This window comes from Pseudorasbora parva, chromosome 14 (assembly GCF_024679245.1).
Source record: "Pseudorasbora parva isolate DD20220531a chromosome 14, ASM2467924v1, whole genome shotgun sequence".
NCBI lineage: Eukaryota > Metazoa > Chordata > Actinopteri > Cypriniformes > Gobionidae > Pseudorasbora > Pseudorasbora parva.
Window position 1 is genome coordinate 37,591,282 of NC_090185.1, and position 23,655 is coordinate 37,614,936.

Here is a 23,655-nt window from a genome sequence, read left to right on the forward strand (position 1 = left end):
ATACTCAATATAGACAAGATTCCTGCAGAGTGGCTGACAAATGCTATAATGGGAGGTGTATTTATTTTCAGACAATTTGCAGCGTTAAGAATTCACAAATTAATTTTTCAGTGAAAGACATTTAATTAACTTCAAATAAAGTCAACCTTCAAACACAATTTAAACAGTTCAAGTTTCTAAAACTGCATGAATTTTAAGAGCATAAACTTTACACCGTGTCCTAACTACATGCAACGGGACGGCGCAACACGCGATTAAAGCCGGGTGCACACTGTGCGATTTTGGCCACGATTTGGCCGTCTGAGACAAATTTAGCAAATCCTAAAAGATTTCTCTTCTCCTAGGCTAAAATCTGACGTCTTTGATCGTTAGTTTGACGTGTTCACCGGCAGCCGATTAATGAGCACTGCGATCAAATTTTACCTCAGACGAAATTCTGGCAGTGTCAGAAGATTTGGCACACAATCCTGCAGTGTGACTTCTCCTTCGACCACTGTCAAATATCTCGGTTTATCAAGACAAACTATGACCAAAACGAGAGCTAGAGATTTCTTTGTAGCCTCCATTTCAGTAATGCGTGTAATGCAGCTCACCGTCACCGAACGCGTCATTCACTGATGATATAAAACTCCGGACGAGTTTTCTTGCGCGCGTGCGTCTTTAGCGCGCCTTCACTATCGTGCAGTCTGACATTAATGCCAACTAAGATCTTACAGTGTGACATGGCTTACAGCAGGGATCATGTTCGTACAGTCTGACAAGGGACATTCGCAAAGGATTGTGAAAAATCACACAGAGCGCAGAACCCATAAAAGGCGTCTTTTCCATATTAATTAGAGTTTTTGTCCTAACCAGCCGCGACGGCGACACGCAATTAATCTATTTTAAAAACGGTTTCTATTTTTGTGTGACGTCGCGGCTTGACAACAACACAAAACATGGCAATGATAATCTCAGGTAGTGTTTTTGTGCTTGATTTAATGTTAAAAGTGTGTAATGTTACTTTGATGTTATCATTTAGCGCTCCCAGCTTTGTCATACTAAAAGCAGCAAAGGATAATTAACCTTAGATCTTCAAATTTAACACATTGAAACAACAGCGTTCAAACTGTGAACAAACAAGTATATTCTATGACAACGAATGTTTTGTCAGTATGTATTTTTAGTAGTTTAAATGGTGTAATATTTTTGAATTTGATTATGTACTTATTAAATTAATTGAGAGTGTGGTCAAGATTAATGTCTGGTGCTCTTGCTGCTAGAGCCCGCCCACTCGCTGTTCTGATTGGCTGTGGTTTTTGATTGATTTGTTGCATCTCGTAGTCTCGTCTGGTGTGGACAGACAAGTTGCTTTTCGCTGAAATCTTATTGCGTGTAGTTAGGATATGCTTATAAAGAAGTACAAAAATTGTCTTGTGAATACAGGCAAACTAAATTAAAATGTAGTACCGGCTCTTGTTGGCCACCAGCTCATCCTCGTGGTACCACTCAACGGTAGGCAGCGGTTCAGCCGTGAACTGACAGTGGAAAAGCGCTTCCTCATTCTTCATGACAACCAAATCTTCAGGCTTCACCACTGGTTGAGGGAAACTCTTATCTACAGAGGGAGATCAATGCCGTTCATTACATAATGAGGATGTAGAACTTAAATAATAGATTGTAGAAGAAACAAAAAAGTGCCTGTTGTTCAATTTCACATCCAAACACACATACCGATGATGTTAAGAGTGAAGTTGTCATTGCTGCACACTTGGCCTGCTGCGTTTTTGGCACAGCAGTAGTAGACCCCGTTGTCGTCGGGACTGGCATTCGGCAGCGTAAGGGTTCTGTCTTTGTTGTTTATTTTGTAGCTCTTCTCTGTTAAAAGTGTTCCATCTTTGTGCCAGCGATTGGTTGGCCTGCAGATTCAGTCAGGAGCAGGGTTATTTATAGCCGAGAAAACTTCACAAGAAGTTACTCTAGATAAAGGCATAGCCAAGCCTGCTCATGGAGAGCTCCCAACCTGCAGTTTAAAGGGTTAGTTCACCCAAAAATGTCATTAACTCGTAAGACCTCCGTTCATCTTCACACACAGTTTAAGATATTTTATATTTAATCGGAAATGTATTTCCGATGCTTCAAGAGACTAATTAACCCACTGATGTCTCATATGGACTACTGTGATGATGTTTTTATTCCCTTTCTGGACATGGACAGTATAGTGTGCATACACTTGCATACACTCTCAGACTAAATATAAAATATCTTAAACTGTGTGTGAAGATGAACGGAGGTCTTACGGGTGTGGAACAACATTAGGGGGAGGAGTTAATCACAAATTTTATTTTTTGGTGAACTAACCCTTTAACTCTGGACAGGCCAACTCTGGCCCTCAAGGTCCACTTTCCTGCAGAGTTTTGCTTCAACCCTGCTCAAACTCACCTGCCTGTAGCTTTCTAGTCATCCTGAAGATCTTGAATGGCTTGTTCAGGTGTGTTTGATTAGGACTGGAGCCAAACTTTGCATTAAAGTGCATCTTGAGAGCTAGAGTTGCACAGAAGTTATTTAGCTCCAGCCTAAAATCAAACAAACCTGAGCACCTTAATAATAGGCAGGTGTATTGGAGCAGAGATGGAGCTGAAGTAATCGGGAATGTAGCCCTTCAGAAGCATGGCTGGATAACCCTACTTAAGATTATAAAAATCGCCATATTAAAGCACAGTCCAAGAGATGCTACGATGTCCCCAACAAGCAAGACCACAACAATAACCAACAACATTTAACCAAATACCAAGAAACTGAGTGGCCACAAGCTCTTTATCCATGTAGTTTGTTTGTATGTTGTTAAAAGTCACACATTGCACCTCTGAAGTCGTAAGTGCATGATATAAAGTTATTGTCTCCCAAAAGAAAGAATTGAATCTGAACCATCTATACAAGTTGTTTGCATTTCTAATTTCCGCCCACAAACAAAATGACCCGCCCTCAAACACGTCATTTTACTGACGACTGCTTCTCAAATATCGGAGTTCAACACGGGATTCACAAAACGCTTGCTCTCGAAAGGTGGGTCAGTACCTAGTTTATTTGGACCTGCTTGCTCCTCAGAATCACAGCCTGTAAGTATGAATAATTATAGATGCACACATTGACTCTTGGGTGTTTAAAATATGTGTTTTTATATTGTGTACATTACCGGCTAAATCCTTACCGTCTTTCTGAAATACTTCTGCTCATCAGCTGTGGGCCACTATTACCTAAAACTGTGTCTATAAATGCAGATCGTATGTCGTTCTTACTACTCTAAGATAAAGAATGGAGCCAGATTTGTTTCACATCAGGCTAACGTATGCACTGTTATTAATACTGTTCCCACATGTCCACTGCAATAAATCAGAAATACACATGCTGATGGTGAGGAATTACAGTTGCAACATATGATGTACTTCAAAATGAGTAACGTAGCACTGAGAATTGTCCGATTTAAGTCAAGTTGCGATGGAGGTTCGGGTTGAATAACTAGTTCTTCCAATGTTTCATCAATCCGTACTCGAGTCCGGTGATCAGATAAAATCGACGTCATTGTTACTGTTGTTACAGTGTGTACGATCTCTGAGCTTTAGGAAGCCTCCCGATGGAGCTGAAGTTCAGTTATGGTAATGTGCGTTATAACACCATCTGGACAATCAGATTCAAGTACCTTGCAGAAAGGAGGAATTTAGAAAGACTAAAATTGGACGAGTCATTTGAGAATCATTGAAAAATGTGGTTGTGTGCCATATATATTATGAGAAAGTGTTTTTTGACCTTCGATGCATGTGAATCTGTTGTAGGAGACCTCCGAAACATAACGAGGATCCTTTAAAATAGTATAATTGGGGCACGTTAATTATTCATCAAAATTGAGTATGCAATCTCCTATCTGGAACAATTATTACCCATTACAAGACATGAAACCATAAATTTGTTCACTGATAGAGGCATTAACACTGCAGAAAATGTTTATGATGAGGTTAATGATGTTTCGGGATATTTTCGTCTTGTTATAATCTGTTCCTTGGGACAGACCTTTGACGTGGAAAATAGCCACAGTCTCTATTATTTATGGTAGTCTTGTCATGGAGAAATGTGGAGCCCTTGGTATTACTCGAATATGGGATAGGGGGCTTGGAGCGCAGTTTTGTCTGGGAAACAATATGGCAAAATGATTCAGTCTCATCTGAAAACCCTGCCCACCAGAATCTGCTTTTCTATCCTAACTCTTGGAACCGACACTTGATCCTGAGCCATGCCTTTTCCTTCGTAAATGAGGACTCCTCTGTAACCCTGACTTTAAATCAAAAACTTACTTCTCAGCTCCAAAGAAATATATCAGTTCTTCTAATTAGTTCCAGCAATGGTTGTCCTATTTTAGATATTGTTCGTTTTGGAGCGATCCACTGCCTTAATTAATAGAGCAAAGATTCCAACTATTCTGCACTGCAACCAAACTCATGACAGCTTGATTTCCATTCTTAAAACTTAAGAGATCTAAAACTATAGGATAGGAGAGATGTCAAGTCAGGGGTGTCCAAACCTGCCTCAATCCTGCCAACGTCCCGTAGAATTTAGCTCCAACCTGCCCCAACATACCAACTTGGAAGTTTCTAATAATCCCAAAGACATTGATTAGCTGGTCTAGGTGCGTTTAATTAGGATTGGAGCTAATATCTGCAGGATATTGGCCCTCCAGGAGCAGGATTGGACACCACTGGCTTAAGCCAAAACTAGACTTCCCTTGTCTGAGTTTGGCTCAGCGATTTCCATCATCAGCAGTCCATCCGTGTGCACCCTAGACTACAACGCAAGTGATTTTAACAATGTCTTATTTAAAGGATCACTAGGTAGTACACATGCACCAAACAAGTCCACCTGGAGTATAGTGTTTTGAAAGGCTTGTGACACTGTGCTTGCCAGAGCGGAGCGCAGAAAACTAAGTATACCCAGACCTTTACAAGAAGAACATAATGAGTACCTGCTCTACATTATGAACTGCGGGAATCAATGACATGTGAATTTGAGCTTGTGAAGCTAAATGCACTCGCTTTTGATCTAAGGCGTGGAATCAGTCAAGCAATTGCTCACCGTGGGTGTCCATCTATGTTGCAGCGTAGTATCACTTGTGAGGAGCTCTGAATCTCTGCCACTGATTCAGGACTCTTCAGGCTCACCACACCACTTTCCAACCCTGTAAAGGAAGATATGTTAAAGACTAACAGCATGATGATCAGGAGATGGCTCGTCGAAACTCATTATTAAAAAACAAACTCCCCCATTCACACCATCTGGTCATGCTTTGCAACCGCCGCAAAAACAGCCCTCTCCATTCAGTTGACCTTACTTGTTATCTGACACAAGCGGCCGGACGCTGCATTTCAACCAATTAATCTTGGCATTGGATATAAAGGGGCGCTTTGTCTGGCTTCCACTTGCTGGCTCAAAATAAACTTCTCTCACGCGGGCGTTGTTTAGCTTGCTACAGACGCAAAGGGGGTAAAGCAGCCCGGCAAGAAGGGCCACATGTGTTTTTACACGCCAGGAAAAGCATTTCCAAGTGGCAGCAAACACATGGAGTGTAACTAACTTATCAAGACTCGTGAAGGAGAGATATTTTAAGCGATGCATGGGCGTTACACTCACATTTGATATTGAAGGAGGCTTCGCCGGTGCGTTCTTCTTCACCAGACGAGTTCTTTGAGGCAATGCACTGGAAGTTTCCCGAGTCCAACGTTCTGTCAATGGCAGTGAATTTCAGGTTGCCCCCTTCCAGAAATCGTCGCTCTGAATTGGTGACAGTCTCCCCGTTGTGCATCCAGGAGTAGATGACACCTTGGGGGTCGTTTACCTCACACCGCAGCATGGCACTACGCCCGTGCAGGGCATCCTGGGATTTGGGCTCCTTGGTGAAATAAAAAGAGGCGGCCTGCACAAGGATCACTATGAAGAGAAGAAAACAAAGCACAGGCATGAGCAAAGATAACCAGAAATGTGCCAAAAGAACTAATCTAGTAGATCAGTCTCGGCGCTTACAGGTCCAGACAACTTGTGATGTTGATTAGTAAGATGCTGAAACGCAGGTGAAAGAATGCAGCTTTGAGAGAAAGCAGAACACCCCCTCACCCTCCCTCACACTCTCAGATTGTTCTTTGTTTCCATCCAGCTGGAACTTCAAGGCCGAAGCCCAGGTGTGCTTTAGACAGACGGGTCCAGCTGGAGTAGACGAGTCAAGAACTGACTCCTATTAATGTTGACCAGTCTCTCTGACCCAAACGATAACCTTAAGCATTATGTATTTGAGTAAAACCATTGGCATTGGCCTCCTTTCAGATCAAAGTTTGGCTACAGCATGTAATAAGTCCCTGGATTGCATGCTACTGAAATATACTTTGAAGAAAAGCATGAGATTAGAGTTTCCGATCTGAGTGCATGTCTATACATACGCATCATGCACCATTGCAAAGTGTGAGTTTTGATATTATACATTATCTTATTTTGGATATCATTATGCCCCTATGTGTGTTTTGAGGTTAAATATTGTTGCCAACAACAACAACAAAAAAGTGACGATACCAGCATTTCCTAACATTTTAAGTGCTATTGAGTTAACACCTCAAAAACATGTTGTAAATAGACATCTTTGATGCTCTTCATCAAGCTCTTACATAGAGCATTTGAAAGCAGGGTCTATCAGTGGATCTGTCAATCAGCGGATATATTAGGGATCCACTGATAGACCCGGCGTTCAAACGCTCCTGTGTATCTGTGAATCTCGTTGAAGAACATCAAAGACGTCCATTTACAAAAAAATTCTGAAGTGTTGATCATTGCAGCCAAACAAACACAAATATTTTGAGTGAGTAAACACAGTGGCCAATCAGAAACATATATGTTGAGCATGTGAACACAATGGCCAATCAGAAACATATATGTTAAGCACGTAAACACAATGGCCAATCAGAAACATATGTTGAGCACGTAAACACAATGGCCAATCAGAAACATATGTTGAGCACGTAAACACAATGGCCAATCAGAAACATTTGTTGAGCACGTAAACACAATGGCCAATCAGAAACATATGTTGAGCACGTAAACACAATGGCCAATCAGAAACATTTGTTGAGCACGTGAACACAGTGGCCAATCAGAAACATATGTTGAGCACGTAAACACAGTGGCCAATCAGACACATGTTGAGCACCTAAACACAATGGCCAATCAGAAACATATATATATGTTGAGCACGTAAACACAGTGGCCAATCAGAAACATATATGTTGAGCATGTGAACACAATGGCCAATCAGAAATATATATGTTGAGCGAGTATACACAATGGCCAATCAGAAACATATATATTGAGTGAGTGAACACAATGGCCAATCAGAAACATTTATGTTGAGCATGTGAACACAATGGCCAATCAGAAACACATATGTTGAGCACGTAAACAGTGGCCAATCAGAAACATATGTTGAGCGAGTGAACACAATGGCCAATCAGACTTGATACAGAATCTGTACTGACAACACTATATATAGGCGTTCAATTTACATGAAGGAACAGCTACACCTACATGCTAGGGTATTGTGGGAGGGGCCTCGGGTGATGTTAAGGTGTTCTGGGTGATTGCGTGGGCAATACTACAATGTTGTGGTGGCAAATTAGTTATTTGTGGTTGCAAGTGCGTGCTTGGGCAATTCCTTGAAGATGTGGATTGCTGATGTGTTTTTAGTGGGGGAGATGGGGGTTGTGGTGTAATAGGATATTAAGATATTAGTTTAATGAAAACAGTCAATATATTTGACCTATCGCCCAGAGCTATCACAAACACATAAACCTATAAAAATAGTTGGCTAATTTCAGGCTAATAAGGTGTAAGACAAGCAATAAAAGAATTTGCCAAACAAATGAATACAGAAGCACTCAACAAAGATGGTTGATCAGAAGCGCTTCAGTACATTGAGCGCACAGCTAATATAACCTCAAGTAAACATCGCATTTACAGGTTCATTTTGAATCGGGCACCTCCAAAAAACGGATGGTTTAGTGAGGGAGTCAGCTGTGAACTCAGTAACGTTAAGTCGTGAGTATGGGGCTGTTTCCTGAATCTTTTTGACTGTCTAATAAATTAAAAAAAGACCCCACATTAATAAGTCACTTGTTGACAAATCTTGTTAGCTACCCGTACTTTACATTAAAGCCAAATTGCTTTATCAGCATACCATCAGCATTCTCAATCTCTGTCTGCAGCCATTTTTAAATAATGGAAACATGTTTGGTGCAAAAACAGTGTAGAAGGAAGCAACAGCGAGATGAGCAACTATGAGTAAAAGTGTAAAATAGTAGAAGTGATGCTTGATTTAAGGGGGTTTCGGCCAGGAACTAAACACCAGGATGGTTCCCCAAGAACTAAAAGTTCCCCTATGGTTTTCCTGGTTGCATTTGCACCAGCAAATTGGCTTGCTCAGTTGGAGACATTAACATTTCGATCTACGCAAGTTTTGAACTAAATATCTAGATAAAATTAATTACTAAATTAACTGTATAAACTATATTATTGATCTGACCACATTGTCACTATATGATAAATTGCTATGAGCTGATAGCATCACTGTTTTCTCCAGAACAACTGTGCTGCCGAATCAAATTCTGTTGCAATATATTCCTGTTTAACACTGTGAAGCTGCTTTAAAAAAAATCTTCATTGTAAAAGCGCAATATAAATAAAGTTGACTTGACACCAATAGGGTCTCTGAAGTGACGAAAGCCGGGCTTCTAGTTGTGACTTATTTTGACGGCGGTAAGAACAGCAAGACCACATGGCCCTCACATTCTCGGTCTTCCTTAGTTTACGATCTGTTTAACAGTCCTGTCTAATACGTTATTAGATATAAATGCTACAAAAAGAATGTAGCATTTGTAGCAAAATTATTAGCATTTGCCGTGTGGTTGAAGTCCAGATTCGCTAGCTTAGCAGAAATTCATAATCATGTTTAGCTTGGTCCACTCAAAGTTGAATTGGATTTTCTCTTTAGCGTAACGGTTGAGAGAGTCATTGATCTCGGTTTTTTCCATGTTCGTAGAGTTAGTTCCTGGAATAAATATGTAGGCTATAATCTGTGTGTAGAGAGGTTTTTTTTATGGTGGGTGCTGGTTTCTCACATGGGTTCGGCAAATCAACGTATGCTTGTGTCAGTTCTTATTGTGCTGGGTTACAGTTAAATTAGTTTCCCAAAAAGGCATTCCTAAAAATTTTCCCAGGTCCTTCAGTGCAAGCACACCAAAATCTGGGTACTTCTGCCAATAGTTCTAGGAAGGTTTCTCCGGCCCCTTTATTTGACAAAATTGAATATGCCAGTTCAATCTTCAAACACAGTTGTATCTTGTAAGAACAGCATCCCAACATGCCAAATTTCACATCTAAAAAAGAGAATAAAAACACAAGGCAGCCCTGGTGAATGACAGTCTCTAATCTTTGGCGCCTCTGCCCATTTTCTACCCCACAGAGTGAACTTTCCATTCACCCGAAGACTTCACATTCAGACAGACAGACAGAAGTCAGTCACGCTCCAACAAGCACAGATCACGCTGGGAGAGGACCAGCTTGCACTGGGAATGGGAAATGAAGCCCGCATTCCCTGTGGAGCGAAGTAAAACATATTCAATAAACAGCTGCGATGAGTGACTGAAGTTTGAACTGCACTGAGAGATTTTAGGAGTGCAATTGGATGTTCGAGGGAGTAAAGGAAAGGTGCACCTGTCGGGAGCGAGATAACCTCTCTTTAATTCACTCTGACATGAAGTCAACGTGACATCACCCAATGAAACCCTGTCTCTTCATTCATCTGCTGCGGTGTCTGTCATCTCCACCCGCAGCTGTGTCAATATATTAAACTTGAGATCAGGTCATCTTAAGATCAAGGTATACTTCATTTTTCATGCTCCATGTCACAAACTGTTGAGTGCATAAGCCTTTCCAAGTATAATCGGTTGACTTGGGACATTGGATGGATGCGTTCTAGTGGACCTTTTTATCCAAGTGCTCAAATAATTTGCACATACGTTGCTATTGATGAAGCGTCATGCTGACTGCCTGTGAACTGGAGTGAAATGCAGACAAGGGAACTATACTTTCGGCTTTGCTGTCTTTACCAGTCTGTGCCCAAATGTTATTTTAGGTTTACATCCAAGTGAAACACCACAAAGATTAACAGGAGCCTAAATCCTCCTTGAATGGATCAAGTATGACCACCACAAAGTCAAATTGGATAGTTCAGGTTAGTATCTTTTGAATGTTTGGCAGCTGGCATTGTCACAAAAGTTTATCTTGCCAATTTAAACACTCAAGCGATTTTAAACCATTCATGCCCAAAAGCACTGTTTATTTAATTTGTGTCTTAGGCCCTGTTTACACCTGGTTATGATAAGTTTTGGTGTTTTTAATCTGTCTCTTTGTCCTGATTTCTTCGATGGCAGTTTTTTCCTTTTCTTTTTTCAGCTCTTCCGATCTAATGAACATAAGCTTGCACAATTTACATATAAACGCGACTGGAGAAAACAGAAAAACACACGGAGAGCATCAGCTTTTGTTTCTGCTCTGACAGCCGCAAGACAAGCTGAATGCTGTGAGTGTGTGTTAGAAATCAGGAATGGTGAGGGAACATTGAGCTTGGGATGTTTTCCCTCTTCAAACCAAACTTGGGTCTTCAGACAAAGTTTAAATCCTGTCTGGCTAGCGCGCTTTCTATAAGGTTTCTGCATTAGTTCAGTTGGCGGCAAGTAGGGGGTCTTTTGTGGCTGTTTGGATGCATTAATTTTAGACTTGAATGTGTTTTAGACCAGGGGTTTTCAAACTGGGGGACCCCCAGGGGTCCTCCAGAAGGTTCTAAGGGGTCCCCAGAACATTTCAGAGAATAAAAAGGCAAAGCAAAAATGTTTAAAGTCTACCAAACATTCTAACTGCTTCGGTTTCTCTCCTTTCTTGACTTTCCAGAATTGTATATGTTTGCTTTGTTTCTTTTCTAGTGAGTTTCTCTCACTATAGTCCTCTTTATTTTGCTCACTCACTGGGATTGTAAGGCAGTGTTCTTAATGCAGCAAGTAAGCTGCTTACATACTTTATTGTGAGTTGCTTAAATTATTTTTTATTGAAAAATGTTCTTCTTCGGGTTTATATCCAACATTAAGTATAGCCAATTTAAGTTAGGATATGTTGTATTTATAATGCCTATTTACTATTTATATAATAGTTTAAATGTTTTTTAACACATACAAATATACAGATTTTAGGAATGGGGGTCCCTCATAAAAGGTTTATCATATTTGGGGATCCCTGGCATCATAAAGTTTGAAAAACCCTTGTTTTAGACTACCTCTGGAAGTGGCCAAATGTGGGCAAGCAAAAACATTTCAGACCCGGTTTACACTTTTATAAAGCGTCGTCCACTTGTGATCCCATCTAGCAAAACGCATCTTAACACAAAATGTCCACAGGCCCTATGTTCTTTGTATTTATCTGTGCTATTGCTTGTAATGGGTTTATTTGTTGTTCGTTAAACACTAACTGTCCTTAATAATTGGTTGGACTTTATTCAAGTTAGGCTAATAGATTTTGATTTGGTATCGAAATCAGAAATAGAGAACTGTGAAATTGCACTGATGTCTAAAATGTTAGCGTCCGATTATTAAAGGAATAATGCAGGACAGGGACTTGGTTCTATGAACTGGTTGTTGATTGGATGTTGAGATGTCAGATAAGTCCAGCTTGCGTCTCCAGAGAGAAGTCCGACATTTTGATTAAACATTAGGTCAAAACAGTTCTGAAAAAATAAACATATGCATGGATGAATTGTTCACAATAAGATTTATACTTTGCATTTAAACAATAGATATGGTAAATGTTCATGTAATGCCAAGCAATGATAGATTTTTGTCTGTATCAATTGCAATTTGTGAGAATTATTTGACTATTTGTTTTTTTTGTTTTTTACAAAATAAAGAATATTAAACCATTTTCTTTTATGTGCACCAATATAACAAAACGTGTAATAAGTAACAATAAAATTCATATATATGTTAATAAACTATCATGCCCATGGTTAAACGGATTCATAGAAATGAACCATGCTATTTAATCAAATGTACAAAATCAGAGACATTAGTAAAAACAATGTTTTCCTACTGTCTCCAGCCACTACATTTGATTCCCAACCCACCAAAACAACATCTGAAGACTTTAACAATTACACAGAAGCCTAATATGTGATTTTTTTAATGAGGTTATGATTACGCCCACAGAATGTTCACCCATAGAACGGCATTAAATCCCTTCCGTAGGCCTGTGTGGTTGTTGTTCCCCGTGCAGACAGCCGTCATTACCTCTGTAGGTCGATGAAAGCAGAATCGTGTCTCTACATGCAAGTATCCAGGAGACCAGATCTTTATCCATGAACCTGACACTGTGAGATCTTTCCTCTATTGTCCTTAAACATCAGACTATGTCGATGTCGTTAGACCTTATTCATAATGACTAATTCTGTTAGTATTTTGGAGAATTACCGTACTACAACCATTCCCCTTAAGGCATTTTCTGCTTCTATACAAGTTAATCTCTAAGGACACGCATTAATGCATTCCCATTGACAATTTCATCACGTCTCTCAGGTATGATGGAAGTCTATAGGGTGACAGTACCTGAGGGTTTAAAAATAATAATAATATTTTTTTCCCCCACTCATTCCAGGTGGGACTACATTTTAGGCGAATGAAAGTGTGGTTATGAGTTATTGATGTAACTGGTCTTTTATGGGGGGAAAGCATCCTTCACCAGCTATTTAAAAGAAGTGCTTTTATTAAAAAGAGCCACAAGACTGAACACAATAAGAGCATAATTCATAAAACATAAGAAATCAATACATTATCACATGTTAAAAAGCCAAGGGACAAAAATATATTTTAAGAGGAGACTTAAAAACAGTTGAAAATATCAATTAAAAAGGTTAGAAGGAGCATCCTGACATATTCCTGTGTTTAAAAGTAGGATTTTTAAGTAATTGAGTTTCACTTATAAACGTTAATAAAGATTCACCTATTAAACTTGCAGGATGTTTTAAATGTAAAGGAAAAAACTAAACAAAAACAAGGGAAATTTACTATATTGTTAAGGGCTCTTAAAAGCAAAAATGACTTTCTCGGCTGCTTCCTTTTTTTACGTGTTGATTGTAAGACTATAATTTTTCTTGCTTTTATGTGTATTGAATATTGTTTTAACTACTATACTGGTGCAATGCCTTGCCCCATAGACATCCGCTGTAAGTATTTTACTAAACATGCAACTGTCGTTTGCTTTTACGAACTGATGGCCACAGCAAACCCGAGCCGGGCAACGATGTGCTCCCCCATCTGCAGCAAACCCACAAACCCTCACCAAAACAAACCACACAAATAAACGCAGACGTATAAGCTCTCATCGAGTGCATTTTCCCATCTAAGTCCTCAATCTGCGGCTCAGCATGACCATGTCTGTTAACTCTCATAACACCACGAGGCAGAATTAACTCTCCCCTCCACACGAACCACAGCTGCCCTGACCATTGCTACACGATCCGACTGACCCTGACTGACCATAATCAAAAGCTTTAAATAATACAGGAGGAAAAACCTCCAAATGTGGTTTACGGGAAAGCGCTGGGTTAAAACAATGGAAAGTCGTTTCATTATTTCTACATTTTGACCCACAAGAGACTCTGTATGTGCTGTTCACCGCTGACGGACTAGGCATGTGACCGCATCAAATTTTCCTGTTGTGATAATTGCTGAAGCTTTAAATCACAGTATGCGGTATCACCACAATATTGAAATAAAATGCATAAAAAGGGTTGTCATACTATAACAGGTTTAATAACTTTTTCTTATAACAAAAAGAACTCTGAATTCTGGACTCTATTTAAACGTTCAGTGAAGCAATGCATTCTGGGAATTGTTGTCTTTTAACCCCATTGGACAAAAATAAATTCTGTCTTTTCTCAGTCTAGAAGGCACCAAATTAAAAAATAATTTCACATTTCTACAGTTTCGCATTAATGACCTAGTTTAAATACAGATTCATCTTCCCAGCGCTGAAGTACCCCTTTAAAGGTGCAGTGTGTGATTTTTAGCAGCATCTAGTGGTGAGGTTGTGAATTGCAAACCACCCTCTCTCCCTTTCGGAGTAAAGAAGCTACTGTGGCCCACACAGGACAAAAAAGTATAACGTAAACTAATGTTTCAAACAGATTATAGTGCAAAATAGCTATAAAAAAACAATAGGTAACTTTACAATAAGGTCTAATTAGTTAACGTGTTTGCGTAGCACAGTTACTCAATCTATAATATTTTATTTAGAAATTAACTTTTAATTTACTGACATTTTTATGATAAATTATTTTATTCATTATATATTTAAATATCTCCTGAACATTTAATCAAAGTCAGCTTGTGATGACAAGTAGTGAGTGAGAAAATATTTCAAATCAAAACAACATTTAGAGCCCAATAATTTGTGTGACGTAGTTTTGGGATTGAGGTCAACGTTTACATGCCTTGAATACAACAGTGTGACGGTCACGAAGATGACTGCAGATTGGGGGGGGGGGGGGGGGTTGATTTCTGTCTCAAATAAACCTTCAGTTTCGGAAAGTTTTCATAAAAGGTTGAGTTTAATGTATGGGCACTTCACCCGGATGAGCGCACGCGCACACACACACACACACCAGAGTGAGAGCAGCGAGCTTCATTCGGATTACAGAAGCCGCCGCGACGCTGGCATTGTGTTTTTAGACATGAGATCAAGTGTCACTAAAGAAGTGTGTTTCTGGTGTGAAGGAAAGATCAGCTTGTTCAGCTTCCCAAATATCCCAGTGTTAAGGGGACAGTGGATGCAGTTTGTGTTTCCGGAGATCTGCAAGTGTGCGTGTCTGTTCCCGGTCATGAGTCGAAACCACAGGTAGTGAGTGAAACCGCATCAAATGTGTGTTTTTTGTTGGCAATCGGTGCATAAGTGCATTTAATGTGAACAACACCAACGCATAGTGCACAGAAAGTCATCCAAGGATAATGCCATGCATGCATGTATGAATGTATGAATGAATGAATGAATGAATGAATGAATGAGAGAGAGAGAGAGAGAGAGAGAGAGAGAGAGAGAGAGAGAGAGAGAGAGAGAGAGAGAGAGAGAGAGAGAGAGTGAGTGTGTGTGTGTGTGTGTGTGTGTGTGTGTGTGTGTGTGTGTGTGTGTGTGTGTGTGTGTGTGTGTGTGTGTCTCCGCCCACGGCGGCAAGCCTCCACAAGTTCGGCTGTTTTCAGAAAGAATCGGTACACCGTATCTGTCTTTTATAAATCTGATAAAACTAAAGACTCTTCTGAGATATGAAGGATCAACACTACTCTATAGGTACTCAAGATCAACATGAGATTGGCAGAAACTGTGTTATCTACCCTTTAAGTTTCCCTCAGGACTTTTGTAAAAACCAAAATACAACCACACCTCGGATTTAGTCTTAAAAAAATAAAATCTCCTAATTTCTCCTCATTTGAAAAACAGCGTTGCGCGTGACACCAGACTGATGCTAGCTGGACAGGATTTACAGCCATTTTCAAAAACACAATAATCAAGCACGGCTTTAATGATAAATCACATTTTAAACAATAATACTAACCATCAGTACATTTTAACGTGAATCGTCCCATCCCTAATAGCAATCTTTTAACGATTAATCGTGCAGCTCTTTCCCAAATAAAGATATCGTCACAAGAGTAGGAATGCCAAACCAAGCCAAAAGCACAACGACTCTTGCATTGCATGAAGGTAATGGTGTGCAATATTGAAGAGAAATGCGATAAGCAATATCTTGTTAAATAATACGATATTCGATATGCGATACGATATTGCAATTAGTGTGTAAAATCTATTTAAATTACATTTTACAAAAAAATTAAAAGCTGAGAATGAAACTTTGTGTTTCACAATCTTTCTGGGAAAAGAAAGCCTCACTAAAACTTCTGAAAGTGTGGGGGGGGGGGGGGGGGGCAAGACTGCAAGTTATTGTTTTTCGCTAATTATTGCGTTTAATAGGGATGGGACGAAATATCGTTTGACAAAATTTCGCGATACAAAACGTGACGAAACGCATCGAGGTCGAAAAAAATGGATCGCGAAATAAAGATAGATGGCACTGCTGATTTGCGTAGTATATAAATAATTTAGTGTATTATATGTGTGTGTGTGTGGGGGGGGGGGCAGACATAAAACGCAGCGCGCATTTTCTGTTTGATCTGAGGCATAGTTGGAAAAAGTGAGAGCAGTCAGACGCGATGCAACAGCAAACATTAATAGAGAAAGAAAATGGTTGACATTAGCATTAATATTCTAAACCAAAAATGCAGTTATTGCCTACATAAGCTACCATATTTTCTGTTTAACTTTTATAAGACTCCAGAAAGAAAAGGGCGTTTTTTCACTGAGCACATTCTCTGAAGTCTGAGCGCGATGCACTGCAGCTCACTCTCGCTCATGTCTGAGGTAAATCATTAACACCATCTCCCCGCTTACAGTACACGTGTTTTATTGAGCTAAATACATTACAATCGGCTAAAACTAATGCACAGGTTACTTTCCTGAACAAGCGCGCTTCCGAGTCGTCCGTGTTCTTCACACTGTCCACGTGAATCGCGGCCCAGTTCGGCGCGCACGCGCAAAATACCGGCAGTTCAGTAGGGAATGCGGATCTCTTAAAGGGGCCGCACTATATTCCACTCGTGTAATATGGACCTCCTCCAGGTATGGTGTGGTTCTGGTTTGCTCACTGGTACACATTAACAATTTTTCAAACGAACTTTGCCCTGTTCTGAATTAAACTGCCAGTGTAAAAACTCCCTTTATATTGTTAAAATAAGAGAAATCACTACTTACTCATTATTTTTAAGTTTAGGCTTAAGAGACATGAACAATTTCTTAGATAAATATATCTATGACCTTTGATATGTCTAGTCTTCATGCTGTATTGATTATTATTGAATAAGTATGGTTTCACTAATAATAAATGTACATTTGCATAAAGCATGCATATTTGTCCATACCTATGTTAATTAGAATATTAAAAACTTAATTTAAACTTAATTTAAGATACATTTACAATTGCTAAAAAGGTGCGATTAAATTGCGATTAATCGCGAGTTAACTCATGACAATCATGCAGTTAATCGCTATTCAATATTTTAATCGATTGACAGCCCTACAGTGCCCTCCACAATTATTGGCACCCCTGTTTAAGATGTGGTCGCGGACTTCTAAAAATTCTCCTTTTTTTTAAACAACATAGAACCAAAATGCAAAAAAGAGAAAAATCCTACCTTTCGTTTAAGTACATTACTTTGGTGGTAAAAAATAAAAAAAAAATCACAGATTTGGAAAGACATTTTTTTTTATATCGTATCGTGACGTATCGTATCGTAACCCTGGCATATCGAGGTGCATCGTATCGTGAGTTTAAGTGTATCGTCCCATCCCTAGCGTTTAATAACTCTTATTAACATTAAGCAAGTCCCATAAGTAACAGTTGTGTGCCCAGTCTATTCTCTGCTATGCGTTGACCTAAAGCGGACACTTTTCACAATGTTGCCTATTAAAATCATTAAGGTATTGCGTGCCGTTGCGATTTGCATATGGCGATATGTACATTTGCGATATTTCAATATATTGCACAGCCCTACATGAAGGTGGTATTTTCTGGTAAAATGTGTTTGATGAAACCAAGCCCTAGACTGGTACCTACGAATACAATTATATAGATAATCAAATTAGCCAAGAACTTTAAGCGTTTCAATTCTGTGGGAATCTTTCCATGTGGGCTGGATCATGGGCAACCCCAATGAAACCAATGGGTACACTTACATAGAGCAACTGAAGAACATTACTTTTAGACATTATAGAAGAGAGAAGAGGAGAACTGACATCAACATAACTTTGTATAAAGCATTAGCATGTTGAAATGAGACCAACCGCACAATGTTTTAAATGAAACCAAGTTGTGTTTATGCACTGACAAATATTCAAGTTGTTAAAAAGCAGCTAATATCCACACGACTTTCACTGGCCCTGATGAGAGCAGGATGCTTTAGGGCAAGAGCACAGGCCTGGCTGAAGTTGCTCTCCACTTCCTGGATTCCTGTGGAGGAATTTGAAATTTTGGGACAAAGATGCCATTCATGCCCTCTCTACAACTAACACACCAGGAGAGAACCAAGAAAGGAACCTGATTGGCTGAAGAACATATAAACTTTATGTATGTACATATTAGGCTTGCTCACAAAACCTCTCCAAAGAGCATGGGTTGAGGCCTAACACTATCAAACTGTGTTCAAACACACAAACCTCAAGATACTGGAGAGACCGAAACATTTGGACCGAAACGATGGTTCCTCTGTAGACACAAACACACTCTACCTAAGCTCACACCTTCACAATAGGCCTTTGAGGCCGGGCGGTCATCGTCAAGCAAAACTTTATAAGGCGCGTCTGTGGTCGAACTCAATCTGACTCTGGAAAATCTGGGAACCGCTAATCAGCCTGTATCACGATGGATTTTCCATTAAACAAGTAAGGGATGTTGTACATTCAGCCAGTCATTAACACAAAATAAACCTGTCGACTACGCAGTTCAGCAGCAGAATGCCACCATTCACCAATCACAATCCAGTTTACCAGAGAGCCAAAGCCGTTTCACACACCGATCCTGTGCTTCAACAATACTCGAGTTGGTATGCTAGGGAGGATGGGTTAGAAAGAGCCGTCCATGTGATTTACTCGACATATGAAACAAAGACCTTCGGGGCGGTGGACTGTAATGTTAGACCCTCTCCCTGCATTGTGCCACCCACAGATGTTGAGACAGTAAAGCACCCACACATGATGGACTCCATCTGTCCTCTTAAAACACAAGCCTTTTAATTGGGTTGTTAATCTGATCTGAAGCCATGAGAACGGCCCGATGAAACCTGCAGGGGTAAGAATTGGATACCTAAACTTGAGAGCAGATCTTATTTGAAAATGTGTGACACTGGACGATTTTCCAAGGCCTTTTTGTCTGACACTAAAGCAAAAATGCTGGGAGGTGCAACGCAGTCAACCAAAACATTTTAGGTTTAATATGCGGTTATGTGGAGTACAGGGATGAAACGGTATGGAAATTTCACATCACGGTTATAGTAACCCAAATTATCACGGTTATCATCAATATTATCATAATTTTGTTCAAATGAGATTGTGTTCAAAAATAAATCGTAAATAAATGACAAATAAATCAACTTTTAAGCAATATTTTATTCTGTGGGATTTTCTTCCTTATATTGGCCGTCATCAAGAGCACCACATAATGCATAAATAATAATTTGGTCTAAATATAATCTCTAGTATTCTCTCTATAAATATGTTCAAGCAATATTCACAACAGTGTCCTATTAGCTTTGACGCATTTAAATGCAGCATATTTTGTGTACAAGCCCAAACAGTATCCAAGTAAAATAAATCATATCCATATTTTCATGATTTGACAGTTCATATTATTAAAGGGGAAGTGAAACACTGAGTTTCAGTCAATCTCATGTCAATCTTGAGTACCTATAGAGTCCTTCATATCCTTATAGTCGATAGTCCTTCATATCTCCGAAAAGTCTTTAGTTTTATTATATTTATAAAAGAAGTATGGGCTGTACCGAGTCTTTCCGGAAAAAAACGAGCGGCTGGAGGCGTATCGAGTGGGCGGAGCTAAAGAATGACGAGTGCGCACAAAGCGGTGACGTCCTCAAGCGTGGAGAAGAAAACGCTACCCTAAATCAGATTCAGCTAATAGATATATGATCCAGAATCAGATCCGGAGGCTGAAAAAAATTGAACAGGAGAAACAGCAGCAGCAGGACGTCCGTCTCTGTGGTATGGACTGTATTTAGTGGCCTGTCAACATTTGTGTGTCTTTACTCGCAGTTTATGAGGACATAATTCGGTTTATGGACTATTGTATGCGAACAAATATTAGCATTCGCAATATAACAGGTTTTGCACGTCAGACTAGTGTAATGTTATACAGAGAACAACAATGGAGTAACCGTTAGCGCATTTGAATGACGAAGCACGCTTTGTGAGAACGTCCGCTAGGTTTATGTTTGGGTGGTTTTACAATAAACAAACTGACACCTATAGTGGTCAGCTAAACAAATGTATTTAAACACACACCATAGATTGCATGCTCCATTGATAAATTAACTGTAACGTTAGGTGATCGTGTCGTTTACTGATGTTTACTCACGCGACGATTGCCAACAACAGACATTTGAAGCAGTTTTACTCACCGGCTGCTTCCAAAGCAGGGCCGAACCTTTATCGCTGGGACCGCTCCGTCAAAAACACACTTCTTTGGTAACATTGTTAATTTCGTGAAGTCCTGTGACAGCAGTGACCGTGGAGATCCACTTTTGAGACGCGACTGAAGTGTGATGTGACGCTTCTCGTCATTTCTGTGTTCAAATCGGTTCAAATGCAGCGCTGCCTTCCCGGAATGCTGTGATGAAGCGTTGAAGTCGCTCGACGTCACCCATAGGAATAAAGTGGAGCGACAGAAGTGTTGCACAGACGAGTGGACCTGCACCTTGAAAGCTGTGTTAATGGGGCGTGCATTTGCTCTTGCTCTCGTTGCTCGCGTGCACCCTTCCGGGAGAAGAGCCCGGAATACAAGGACCTTCCGCTCTATTAACGTCAAGCCGACTCATACTCTAAAAAAAACTCTCCGAAACTTGTGAGAAACCGGAAGGAGTATTTTTGACACAGAAATACTCCATCAAACGTTCAACATTAGTTTTTGAAACTTTGTCTATGTTTAGGATGGGAATCCAAGTCTTTAACAGTGTAAAAAGTGGCTGCGCCGCTGTTCCGTCCTGCATTGCGACCGTGGAGCGGCGTGGACATCTGCGCCGGCCCCGGTGTGTCCACAGAAGTGCCCGGAGGAATGTTCTGCCTCCTGCATGGTGCTGCAGCGATCCCCATCGTTTGAATCATCATGAAGAAGACCCATCATCTGGTCTTCAGCTGTCGTGCCTCGGCGATGTCATCGGGACACTGCCGCTGGGAGAAATCTGAAACATGGAGTGGACCACAGTGTGCTGCGGAGCTAACAGTGTGCTAAGGAGCTAACGTTAACAGAGACTTCCACCATCAGCTGTTTTCTGTCCACCATCAGCTCTGTTTTCTGTTCACCATCAGCTCTGTTTCTTTTCACCATCAGCTCTGTTTCTGTTCTGTTTTCTGTGTTGGTTGATTGTTTGTAGTATTCTATATTTTTACTTGTTATTCATTTTTTGTTGTTACCCCCCCCCCCCCTTTGTTGCACTTTGAGATTCTTCGGAATGAAAAGTGCATTATAAATAAAATCTATTATTATTATTATTATTAAAAAGCTCAGTATGCATGAAACAGCATTTCACCCCCCCCTTTAAATATCAAAAATCCGCTCTGCGGTGTTTCTTTAAACTATTTTCGCTGCTGAAATAGAACAAAAACACTCAACCACGGTATGCAGAACAAATCTCCTGCGAGCATCGCACGTTCATCTCTGCTTTGAGTGCAGATTCAAAGATTCAGTGACTCTTCTTATGCACCAGACTGGACAGGATTTACCACGAGTTTACAAAATTGTGAAAAATTACAGACTGTTTTAATGATTATTCAATTTTAAACGATATTACTAATCGTCAGTACATTTTATCGTGGTTTATCGTGAAACCGGTAATGGGTTCATCCCTAGTGGAGTAGGATTTTGGACCAATCAAAAACACCCAACATTATTAGTAAAGGGAAATCTTTCCCTATGGAAGTAAATTAATGGCAAATGTATTTGGTTACACATTATTTTAAAGTGTCATTGTTACAGTGTAATTTTTTTATTCTATTTTTTATTTTGTTTATTGCCATATCAGCATCTGTGCCTTTTTAAAATTACAAATAAATATAGAAACAAAATAAACAGTTGTAGCAACAACAACAGCACAAAAACCACAAACAATTGATAACCCAATTGATAAAAGTTGTTTTATTATGCATAATTTACTGTTATTACTACATGTAACATATGTAATAAGGACACTGTAAAAGAAAATTTTACAGTATTTGAATCCAATAAAATCTTGTTGAATTGCACTGTTTAGAAAAAATGCATTGCATTAGTGAATAAATAGCCTTACAAGCCATCTTTCAACACAAATATATCTTCATCTGTGTCTGAAGATGAACGGATGTCTGACGGGTTTTGAACGACATGAAAGTGAGGAATTAATGACAGAATTTAAATTTTTGGGTGAACTAACCCATTAAAGAGGTGGTTGATTATGATTTGTGACAATGGTACCTCTGGAGGAGCTGGAGGAAGTGGCCAGAGAGAAGGAAGTCTGGGCGTCTCTGCTTAGACTGTTGCCCCCGCGACCCGGCCCCGGATAAGCGGAAGATGATGAATGGATGATTATGATTTCACTTTTTTTACTTTAGTTAGTGTGTAATGCACCATCTGCAAAGTTACAACTCATAAACAATATTTTCTTTTAAAGAAATCACTTTTAAAGGACTACAACAAACGGTTGGTAGGGACTACAACAAGCTTCTTCGTGGTTTAGTGACATCATTAACCCTAAAATTTACATAAACTCGCCCAGAGAACATGCAACTAAGGCCATGTTGAGAAGAGAAACTGTTGTCGAGCACATTTGAGTCTCGCTCAAATCTGTCTTTCACATTTATTGCAGGACAAACACAAATGCAATAGCATGTCATAAAGTAAGATGACAACATAAGTTATAAACGTAATTAAACTAAACTACACGTTCCCTCTTCATGCAGCAGATATTCTCTGGCTCTGAACATTTTACAACAGTTTCCAAACCAGCGGTTTATAGATTATGACAGAATATGCTAATCAATGATTATAGTTAACTCATCAATTCATCCATTCAGAGACGTCCTGTCTACATGTTGTCACTTCTCAGTGGTGGAGGAAGTACTGAATCTTAGTACTTAAGTAAAAGTACAAATAACCAGAGCCATATTTCCTTAAGTATAAGTAGAAGTACTACAACGACAACCCTACTTAAGTAAAAGTAAAAAAGTACTTGATTTTTAAATGTACTTTTAGTATTAAAAGTAAAAGTATTTGTACAACAATTTATTCTCTTAATGTCTATATTCTAATAATTAAAAAGAAGAAAACATGAATGAGGCAGTCGTTTACGAACAGGTCATTGAATCTTTGATTCAACCGATTCATTCAAACACTGAATCATTCATTAACACACTATTGCTGTGAGATGCGCTGTGGTTCTGATGTGGAAATATGATCTGATCTTTGAAATATTTTCGCTGCTGTAATAGAACAAAAGCAGCTTATATTGCATCTAAAATGTAAGTGACTAATTTTAATTAATTGTTTATGGAACTGTCATGAAATCAGTGTCACATTTTCAGTCGCGATGGTATTCAGGAAAACAGCACTCTTGGTCATGTGATGTATTTTAACTGTATTATGTGTCATAAAATATAAAAACCTTCACATTTTGAATATTT

The 23,655-nt window shown here is 39.5% G+C and overlaps 1 protein-coding gene across 1 annotated transcript in view; it reads right to left on the bottom strand.

Moving 5' to 3' along the window:
- Window positions 1–23,655, bottom strand: part of ptk7a (protein tyrosine kinase 7a) — a 69,869-nt gene that overhangs the window by 17,851 nt on the left and 28,363 nt on the right. The window contains exons 2-5 of the mRNA XM_067416355.1: window positions 5,659–5,955; window positions 5,104–5,206; window positions 1,714–1,898; window positions 1,450–1,597 (exon numbers count right to left, since the gene is read on the bottom strand). Of these exons, the coding sequence (XP_067272456.1) occupies window positions 1,450–1,597; window positions 1,714–1,898; window positions 5,104–5,206; window positions 5,659–5,955 (733 nt within the window). The remainder of the gene's footprint in view (window positions 1–1,449; window positions 1,598–1,713; window positions 1,899–5,103; window positions 5,207–5,658; window positions 5,956–23,655) is intronic.